The sequence below is a fragment of the Muntiacus reevesi genome, chromosome X (assembly GCF_963930625.1).
Source record: "Muntiacus reevesi chromosome X, mMunRee1.1, whole genome shotgun sequence".
NCBI lineage: Eukaryota > Metazoa > Chordata > Mammalia > Artiodactyla > Cervidae > Muntiacus > Muntiacus reevesi.
This window is the reverse complement of record NC_089271.1, coordinates 44854050-44864694: the sequence shown is the minus strand read 5'-3', so window position 1 is coordinate 44864694 and position 10645 is coordinate 44854050. Positions and strand designations below refer to the sequence as shown.

General features: G+C 41.4%; 1 protein-coding gene across 1 annotated transcript; it reads left to right on the top strand.

Annotated features, from left to right (window-relative positions):
* Positions 1-1398: 1398 nt before the first annotated feature.
* Positions 1399-8876, top strand: LOC136153288 (zinc finger X-linked protein ZXDB-like). The gene has a single exon (XM_065914940.1). The coding sequence runs from the start codon at positions 1462-1464 to the stop codon at positions 3856-3858; it is 2397 nt and encodes a 798-aa protein (XP_065771012.1). The 5' UTR covers positions 1399-1461; the 3' UTR covers positions 3859-8876.
* The last annotated feature ends 1769 nt before the right edge of the window (positions 8877-10645 follow it).

The following is a 10645-nucleotide window of genomic DNA, read 5'->3' as shown; positions in this document are numbered from 1 at the left end:
AAGAGGCAAAAAAAAGGATTATTTAAACTTTCATTTAGTCACTAAAGACATCTGACTCTTTTGGGACCCCATGGACTAGAGCTGGCCAGGCTCCTCTGTCCATGGGATTTCTCTGGTAAGACTACTGAAGAGGGTTGCCATTTCCTCCTCCAGGGAATCTTATCGACCCAGGGATGGACCTGCATCTACTGCATTGGTAGGATGATTCTTTACCACTAAACCACCAGGGAAGCCTATTTAAACTATAGGTGACCCATAATCTAGTCAGCACTTGAAACCTTTCTCTTGCCTGATAATTCACCCTATATCAATTCCCAACTCATTGATGACTAACAAATTGGAGGATCATCATCAACATTAATAAGATCATTAGGCATCACAGGCCAAATCCATTACAGTGAGACTAGGCCACCACACTTAAATGTAAGCAGGCACACCAAGGCTCCTGGGCAGGCAAAAGGCATCTGCGCCTTTTTCTCAGGAGAGTCCACTACAGTAACTTAGGGTTTAACCTTACCACATTTCACCAGTACTGCTATCCAGAGACCTCCACGTGCTGGAGAATTGGGAGTAAGCTGAGGAATGTCCTCATCATGCTGTGAGATTGGACATGAAATTTACCGTGGTGTACTCAAAGCTGGAAGAGCAAAGAGTTGGTTTAGGTTGTGCACCTTATAGTGAGAACCCAGGAGTAGGTTGTGTCTTCCAGATTTCAATATAAATTACTTCATCCTCCAGGCCTTGCATTTCTAGGCTCAACAGTGCTAATCTGTTTTGACCCCACCTCTTACTCATTCTAGTCTCTGCACCAGCAGGACGAAAAAATTAACTATGGGATAAATTTTCTTGAGGACATTGCTCAAGACAGTTCTGAATATGGAAGTCTCCAGGAAAATTTTTAAAAAGACATCCTCTTCCATAGTGTATTCTCTCAGGAATTTTCTGTCACCTATCAATCCAGCCATCCAGCCATCCAATACACAGTGTTTAACACATGGTAAGTGCTAACTGCCATGCTTAGCACTGGGAGGGACTGGGGTGTGTGTGTTTATTTTGGTACATACCGTGAGGTTCCGGTTTCTGTTGCCATTTAGTAGATAGATACCTAAGGTATTCATTCCAGCACTTTTTACTGAAGTGAATTGCCGTTTCCCTTGTATCTCTGAAGACCTCCTTGATTTCCTACTAATATTAACAGTGGAACTTATATAGGTATAGGAGGCTCTGCCCCTGGGCGTTCTATTCTTTTCTAGAGACCCTGTACAAGAATATTTAAATCACGGTGGCGTTAAACACGTTTTAATATCTGATAGGGCCAGTTTCTGCGCAGTGCACATTTTTTTTTTTTTTTTCTCCTCTTTCAAGAACGTGTTCGGGCCCGCGGCAGGGGGCGGGATCGCGCCTCCTCCGCGGATCTGGTTCCAGTGGAGCTTCACGGACGCAGAGACGGAAATCCCGAGGATGCTCCCGGCTCGCGGGATGCGACAAGGCGGAGGGGCTGGCAGCCCCGAAGGCGGCGGCCGGATCCGCGAAGGTCCTGACCTGCGGGCCGGTCAGGCCCCGGCGCGCCGCCTCCTGCTGCTCCGGGGCCCCCAAGATGGCGGGCCCGGGCGGCGGCGTGAGGAGGCCAGCGCGGCTTCTTCGTGCCCAGGCCCGGGCCCGAGCCCGTTGGCGCTGAGGCCAGATCACGCTAGCGGCTGTGGCAGCGGCGGCGGCGGCGGCGGCGGCGATGACTTCTTCCTGGTGCTGCTGGACCCGGTGGGTGGAGACGTAGATACCGCGGGCGCTGGCCAGGCCACAGGGCCCGTGTGGAGGGAGGAGGCCGGGCTGGGCCCAAGGCTCCTGGGGGGCGAAAGCGGCGCGAACCCTGAGGGCCGTCCTGCGCTGGGCCCCAGCTGCCTGTCGGCTATCCCCGCTCCAGTCCCGGCCCTGGCCCCGATCCCCGCTCCAGGCCTGGGCCCTGCCGCGGCCTTCGCAGGCACTGTCACCATTCACAACCAAAACCTGCTGTTGCGCTTGGAGAACGGCGTCCTCACTCTAGCCACGCCCCCACCGCAGCCCGGGGGTCTGATAGCCCCGCAAGCTGGGATCCCGCACGCCCCGCAGCCTGGAGACTGTCCGGAGCTGCCGCCCGACCTCCTGCTGGCGGAGCGGGCAGAACCTGCGCCTGCCCCAGCCCCTGAGGAGGAGGCGGAGGGCCCGGCTGCTCTTGAGAGCCCCCGCGGGCCGCCAGGCCCTGGTCAGGGCGTGTTGCTGTACCTGTGTCCTGAGGTGCAGTGCGGACAAACCTTTGCCAAGAAGCACCAGCTGAAGGTGCACCTGCTGACACACAGCAGCAGCCAGGGCCAGCGGCCCTTCAAGTGCCCCCTGGGTGGTTGCGGGTGGACCTTCACCACCTCCTACAAGCTAAAGAGGCACCTGCAGTCACACGACAAACTGAGGCCCTTTGGCTGCCCAGCAGAGGGCTGTGGCAAGAGCTTCACCACCGTGTATAACCTCAAAGCACACATGAAGGGCCACGAGCAGGAGAACTCATTCAAATGTGAGGTGTGTGAGGAGACCTTCCCCACGCAGGCCAAACTCAGCGCCCACCAGCGCAGCCACTTCGAGCCTGAGAGGCCCTACCAGTGTGCGTTTTCCAGCTGCAAGAAGACATTTATCACAGTGAGTGCCCTGTTTTCCCATAACCGCGCCCACTTCAGGGAACAGGAACTCTTTTCCTGTTCCTTTCCCGGCTGCAGTAAGCAGTATGACAAGGCTTGTAGGCTGAAAATTCACCTTCGGAGCCACACTGGTGAGAGACCGTTCCTTTGTGACTTTGAGGGCTGTGGCTGGAACTTCACTAGCATGTCCAAACTCCTAAGGCACAAACGGAAGCACGACGATGACCGGAGGTTCATGTGCCCCGTGGAAGGCTGTGGGAAATCTTTCACAAGGGCTGAACATCTGAAAGGCCACAGCATAACCCACCTGGGCACGAAGCCTTTTGTGTGCCCGGTGGAAGGTTGCTGTGCCAGGTTCTCTGCTCGCAGTAGTCTCTACATTCACTCGAAGAAACACTTGCAGGATGTGGACACTTGGAAAAGCCGGTGCCCAGTCGCCACTTGTAATAAACTCTTCACGTCCAAGCACAGCATGAAGACCCACATGGCCAAAAGGCACAACCTGCGCCAGGATCTCTTAGCTCAGCTGGAAGCTGCAAATTCTCTTACACCCAGCAGTGAACTTACGAGCCAGGGGCAGAGTGACCTCAGTGATGCTGAGCTTGTGTCTCTCTTCTCTGATGTGCCTGGTAATAGTTCTGCTGCAGTACTGGACACGGCATTGGTGAACTCTGGGATCTTGACTATTGATGTGGCTTCTGTGAACTCAACTCTGGCAGGAAACCTCCCTGCTAATAATAATAATTCCTTAGGGCAGGCGGTGGACCCTCAGGCCTTGATGGCCACCAGTGACCTTCCTCAAAGTTTGGATACCTCACTCTTCTTTGGAACGACAGCAGCAGGTTTTCAGCAGGGTCCCTTAGATATGGATGATGTCTCAAGTCTAAGTGCGGGGCCGTTGGCATCTCTGAGCTCTTTGGCTGTGAAAAACTCGAGTCAAGAGCCCCAAGCTTTGACCCCTAGTAGTAAGCTAACAGTAGACACAGATGCTCTGACTCCTTCAAGCACCCTTTGTGAAAACAGTGTCTCAGAACTACTGCCACCAACCAAAACAGAATGGAATGTACATCCTGACTCTGACTTCTTTGCACAGGAGGAAGAAACCCAGTTTGGATTCTCCAATCCAGCAGGAAACCATGGGTCTCAGAAAGAAACAGATCTTATCACAGTGACTGGCAGCTCATTTTTGGTATGAACTAAACTCTGTTCATTCCTTGCCACATGGCTTACTTTTATTGATGACTCTCAATTTTGAGAATATTCTGGACTGAATGCTTAAATACAGTCATTTCTTATAGGTCTGAAGAAGAACAGAGCCCTGGGCTACAAGTTTGGAGATTTAAATCCTGATCTTGAGTCTGGAACTTGCGGGTTTTGTGACCTTGAACAAGTCACTTATCCTATCTGAGCCTTAATTTCCTTATTTATAAGATGAAGTGGTTTGAATAGATTGTTTCTAAGGTCTTTTCAACTCTATGATTCCTTGATAATATGCTTCTTTCCTTAAAAAAAAATTAGAACATTTTTTCAGTGATGTTGCATGTGCTTTTTTCAAACATGCATAATATACACATAATATGATGAACATTCATGTACATGAGACCCAATTTCAGCTATTATCAATTCATGAATATTCTTGTTTATCTAATCTCCATTCATACCCTCTTCCAGTATTATTTTGAAATAAATACAAGGTATCACATAATTTCAACCATAAATATGCAATATATAGTTCTGAAAAGCATGGGCTCTTTTGGAAAAATCTTTAATTCCATTATCATACTTAAAGTTAGCAGTAATTCCTTGATACTGTCAGCATTCCAACTTATAATTGTCTCATAAGTGCTATTTGTTGTTAACATTTAAACAGTTAGAATCCGAGTAAGCCTCTTAAGTGTCTTTTTAATCTGTATGTTACCCTGTTGTCTCTTTGCATTTAATTCATTGAAGAAAGGATATTTCACATGTAGAGCTTGTCACAGTCTTAAGTCTTTGTGATTATATCCATGTGGTGTCACATTCCTCTACACTCTATTTCCTTAATTCGGTGTTTGGATCTAGAGACTTGGTCAGAATGGAAATATGATTTGGGGGCCATGAATTTTTCATGTGTTGTGTTCTTTTAACATGTGGCACAAAATGTCTGGTTTTCTCTTGGATATTTGCAGCTGCCAGTGATCAGTGCATTAATTCATAATTACCTTTGCTTCTGATAGCATGAATTGTTCTTGTAGAGTTACTATTAGTGGAGGAAGAAATGCTGCTGAGGGCATATATAAAAATTCATTAGAAATATATTCAATGACAAAATATTTTCTTGAAGATAGAACTAACAAGGAGAAAAAGGTAACAAAAAATGTGTTGACTCTGCTTACCATTTATCTTCCTCGTCTCCTTTGATGATGAGAAGGTTTGTTTTTATAGAAATTGCCAGTCAGGACTTTGACATGAAACAGCATGTGCTTGCTTAGTTACTCATTTGTGTCCGACTCTGTGACCTCATGGACTATAGCCCGCCAGGCTCCTCTGTCCATGGGATTTTCCATGGCAAGAATACTGGAGTGGGTAGCCATTCCCTTCTCCAGGTTATTTTCCTGACCCCGGTCTCAAACCTGGGTCTCCTGTATTGCAGGCAGTTTCTTTACCATCTGAGCCACTAGGGAAGCCTGACATGAAACAGAACCAGGGTCAGATTCATGTTGAATAAGTGGCCTTGAATAAATTAGTTTCACTAAGCTTCAGGTTCCTAGCTGTCAAATGATCATAGCAATGCACATACATAGCTAACACAGCTGGGACTTTTAATTCTTTCCAGTTTTTAATAGGTAAGGAAAAATATTACATGCTTTGGCTTATCTTGTTGAATTTATACAGTCCTCTCACCCTCTCAATCCTCCTAACTATAAAGAAGAAATTGGGATAATTTGATCCTGTTCCTGTATAGACAATAAGGTTTGTGAGAGTTAGGGTGAAGCAAGATGGGGAAATCTCTTTATTCCCTCCACTATTTTATTTCCTCCCCTCCAGGAATTTCTGTGGCTAATGCCAGAAGTGGAAATATTACTCACAGGTATATCTGCATCCCTATTCATTAGACCAATCTGTCACCATCTTTGCTGTCTTTCAGAGTTAGACTTTGCTGAAACTGCAAAATCACTTGTGCATGAAATTGATAATGGAGCAGAGAAAGTTTCCTCCTCTCTGTGGTTTGAAGAGCTCATTGCATTTTCCCAGAGTTGAAAGGAAAGGTTGAAGCTGAATATTGTGTAAAATGTCTGTCTTACATGAGTGTGGCATTTTGAATTTTGTGGAATATCTTCACAACTGTTGTTCAGAGCAACCCCATGTGGTGGTTTTGACACAGTCTGCTGTGACTCATGGCGTTTTAGCAAATGCACATTCCAAATGAACTTTGGCTAGTGACTGACAGTTCTATATATAGCCTAAAACAAAGAAGATAAATTCTTTTCACCTCTCCCTTCCCACTCCTCCAAGTTTCATGATTTATTACTGTGTCATAACTAGCTGCTATTTTCCACTTTAATTGGTTTATGTTACTTTCTGTTTACTTTCTGCCCCGTCCTTGTAAGTGCATCCCAGCCCTTGCCATGCCTTACTTTTTATTTTTTAATGGATAGATCTCTTCTTGCCACTATTCCTCAGATCTCCTCATAGACATTTTCTTCTATTGATAACATTTGCTGAGTGTACACTGCAGTTGTGTGCATAGTAAGAAGTTATTTTCTGAGCTTAAATAATCCTGTGTGTATATATATGACTCAGATGATATAAGACATTATTTTCTATATTGTGCAGACAAGAAATGAATTTCTGTTTCATTATTTCCATTTTTAAGAAGTTTTTGCCAAGGAATTCAGTTAAAACTCTTTATTTGCTGTAGTGTACTAGCCCAGTATTGTTTGCATGTGAATGTCCATGGATGACATTTATTGTAGCGCTTTGGAAGTGCACCCAAAAATTGTCACTTTGAAATGTTTATGTACTGTGTGTAAGGGGGTATACACACACATCCACATAAATATATTTTTAAAGTGGTTTTATTCATTTAGTGATAAAAAGTAGACATACTTTTGTAAATCAGAAAAGTGCTCAGAATTTCATTGTGTCTACTCAGTGTTTTCTCTCTTTGCTTTAGAAATATTTGTATTCATAAAGCACATTTAAAAATATTGTAATTCATTAAGGACTCTTAAATTGACCACTATATTGCATATCTGGCAGTTAACGTGTGTCGAGGATTGGAATGAACACACAAATAACAAACATCAAATAAATTACTTACACATGAAGAGAATTTATACTGTGATTGCTTTTTTTGAATTCCTTAAACCAAGTTCCATCCAATAAAAAAATCATTATACTTTTTCCTACTCATTGAATTTTCAAAGGACAGATGTTAACTTTCCTCATGGGTTCACAGGATTTCATTGAACAAATTCGTTCAAATAATTCCCTTTCAACTCCATTTTCTAAAAAAATGGTGGACCTTTTTATACTTTAAAGGTATGAAGTTGAATTTCTGTTGATGGTTTAAAATTGCCATCACTCCTTTTAAATAATTGTACACAATTTAATCCTATTTCCTTTCTGCTTCTCCTCCATTTGGTTTATTAAAAAATTTTCCAGTTAGAAGCATAATAATATAATGGCTTAAAACAGGTTTATTTCTGGGTACTCTATTGATCATGTTAAAAATATACTGGCCTTGGCATTTTTACCAAGTAATGTAATAAATATAACACAATGCTGAATAGCAGGAGTTAATTGTGGGTAAATTATGAAATTTATTTGTCTCTTCATGTTCTTATCCAGGAAGCATATAAGAAGGCAATATATTAACTGGAGGTACCACTGTATTTATTCCAAGTTAATAAATACTTATTAAGCATCATTGTGCAAAATACAATGTAACATATTAAGGGCTCTATGAGAAGAGTAATATTCAACTCTGACGTTTGTGAAGATTACAGTTTATGGGAGACAGAAAAGAGATTAAATGGAGAAGAGAAACAGGAAAATTTAATTTGGTACCAAAATGACTGGCAGGTGAAAAAAGAAAAGCAGTAAGAGTAATGAGTTTATTCTGAACACAGATGAGAGCCAGTGAACATGTTTAAATACAGGAGTCAGATCATGAAAATGATATCTTAGAGCATTAATATAATGGAAGTGTACAATATGGATTAGATGGTGCATGTGTGCATGCTAAGTTGCTTTAGTTATGTCCAACTCTGTGTGACCCTATGATCTGGAGCCCACCAGGCTCCTCTGTCCATGGAATTTTCCAGGCAAGAATACTGGAGTGGGTTGCCATACCCTCCTCCAGGGGACCTTACCGAACCAGGGATCGAACCCACATCTCTTATGCCTCCTGCATTGGCAGGTGGGTTCTTTATCACTAGTGACCCCTGGGAAGCCTGAATTAGATGGTAGAGACTGAATAGAAAACCAGTGAGAAAGCTTTTGCAACAGTGCAGGTGTTCTATGATGACACATGAACCCTGGACTAGATGTTGTCAGTGAGAAATGACAAGAAGGAACAGACATTAGGGAGATAGCTAGCATCATAGAAAATTAGAAATAACTCAAGTTTCCTTGGGGACTGTAATAATCATTTTCACTTAATAGTGAAGTAAGTAAGAAAGTCTTTTTTGGAAATGAGTGTGTTAAGATGGTGTTTAGCTAAATGATAATTTTTAAATAATTGTTATTCCTGCATAAATTATCCATATTGTGCTTTACGTGCTTTCTAAACAGCAACTGAGGGCCACTTCCTCTTTCTTAGTTCCCTCAGGCATTCTTAGAACTACCTATACAGTTCTGATCCTTTTATTTCCCTTTCAATTATGAGAGGCCTCTTCACCTTGTCTTGAGTGAGACACTGAACAACATGGTTACTATTTAGTTTACATGGCTATTGAGAATTTGAAATGGGCCTATTAAGAATATAAGACTGAATTTTTAATTAAATTAATTAAAATTGAATCTGAAACAGTTTAAAATATTTTCTGTTAAACACAACTTTACTGTTTTAGTAGGATTAAATTTCATTTTAATTATTGAAATTTTAACATCCAAATTGAGATGTACTGTAAAATACAAACATAAGTTTGAAGGCTTAGTACACAAAAATGTTTCATAGTATTTTTTATTGATTGCACATTGAATAACATTTGAATATTTTTCAGTTTTATTGAGGTATAATTGACAATAAAATTGTAAAATATTTAAAATGTACATTGTGGTGGTTTGATATTTGTATACATTGTGAGAGGTGTTAACTAACTAGACCCTATTCCTAGGGTCTAGTTACTTAGTACATCCATCAAGTTACATATTTATTCATTTTTGAGGGGTGAGAACATTATATTTTAAATATATTTGCTTAAAGTAATATAACAGTAAAATTAATCCTAATCATTTTTTACTTTTAAAAATGTGGGCATGGGAAATTTTAAATTATGCATTATAGCAATTAAAATGTTTTAAAAATTAAAAGCTACATATATTATTCTTATTAAGTTTCTATTGGAAAGCACCAATCTGGATGTAGCATTACCTCTCCAGACTACTCCACATCAAAATGAGTTATTCAATCTCTGCTGTGCATTGAGTATCTTTTCTACTACTGTGCTTAAGGTTTAGTAGTTATTCTATTATATATTTAGGGTAAAATGATTTAAGTATTATCACAGACTCTGCCACAATTTGATGAATTGTTACTATGAATTTGAGCAATTCTTCATGAAAATTTTATTTTCTGAAGTGAGTTTTACCTGCATTTGTCTCAGTTGGAACAGGCTAGTAGTAGAATCATCAAAGTCCAACATGACTGGATCTTTGTGAGATTGGCTTGTTGCTCCGTAGCCAGAGTTACATCTGTCACTAGAGAAAATTGAGAGGCAAGTGGTGGCATAAGAATGTAGTCATGAGAACCCCTATCATTGTTTTTCCATTTTATAATTGCTTTATACAGTAAAGAGATAACCTTAAAAAGAGTGGAAGAAAAATAGTGAAAAATCAAAGAAGGAGCATGAATTAGGAATTAGGCTGTATTTAATGGTAAATTTGCTTTACCTACATTGTCCCAGATTGTCAACTAATTTTCATTCTTTTTGGTTCATCCACCTCATTAGAACTGACTCAAATGCATTCTTTTTTATAGCTGGGTAATATTCCATTGTGTACATGTAACGCAGCTTCTTTATCCATTCAGTTCATCTGTCAGTGGACATCTAGGTTACTTCCAAGTCCTCATTATTGTACATAGTGCTGCAGTGAACACTGGGGTATGTGTTTTTCAATTTTGTTTCCTCAGGGTATATGCCTAGTAGTGCGATTACTGGGTCATATGGTAGTTTTATTCCTAGTTATTTAAGGAATCACCATACTGCAAGAGGGTTCCCTTTTCTCCACACCTTCTTTAGCATTTATTTTTTGTGGCTTTTTTGATGATGGTCATTCTGACCAGTGTGTGGTGGTATCTAATTGTAGTTTTGATTTGAATTTCTCTAATAATGAATGATGTTGAGCATCTTTTCATGTGATTACTAGTGATCTGTATGTCTTCTTTGGAGAAATGTGTGTTTAGGTCTTTTGCCCACTTTTTGATTGGGTTGTTTGGTTTTTCTGGTATTGAGTTGTATGAGCCACATATATTTTGGAGATTAATTCTTTGTCAGTTATTTCACTGCAGATGGTGACTGTAGCCATGAAATTAAAAGATACTTAAGCCTTGGAAGAAAAGTTATGACCAACCTAGACAGCATATTAAAAAGCAGTGACATTACTTTACATTACTAACAAAGGTCTGTTGAGCCAAAGGTATGTTTGTTTGTTTGTTTGTTTTTCTAGTAGTCATGTATGGATGTGAGAGTTGGACTATAAAGAAACCTGAGCATCGAAGAATCGATGCTCTGAAACTGTGGTGTTGGAGAAGACTCTTGAGAATCCCCTGGACT

Bases quoted from the DNA above. Each gene is read 5' to 3' on its own strand.
- LOC136153288 (XM_065914940.1), top strand. From the start codon at position 1,462: ATGCTCCCGGCTCGCGGGATGCGACAAGGCGGAGGGGCTGGCAGCCCC.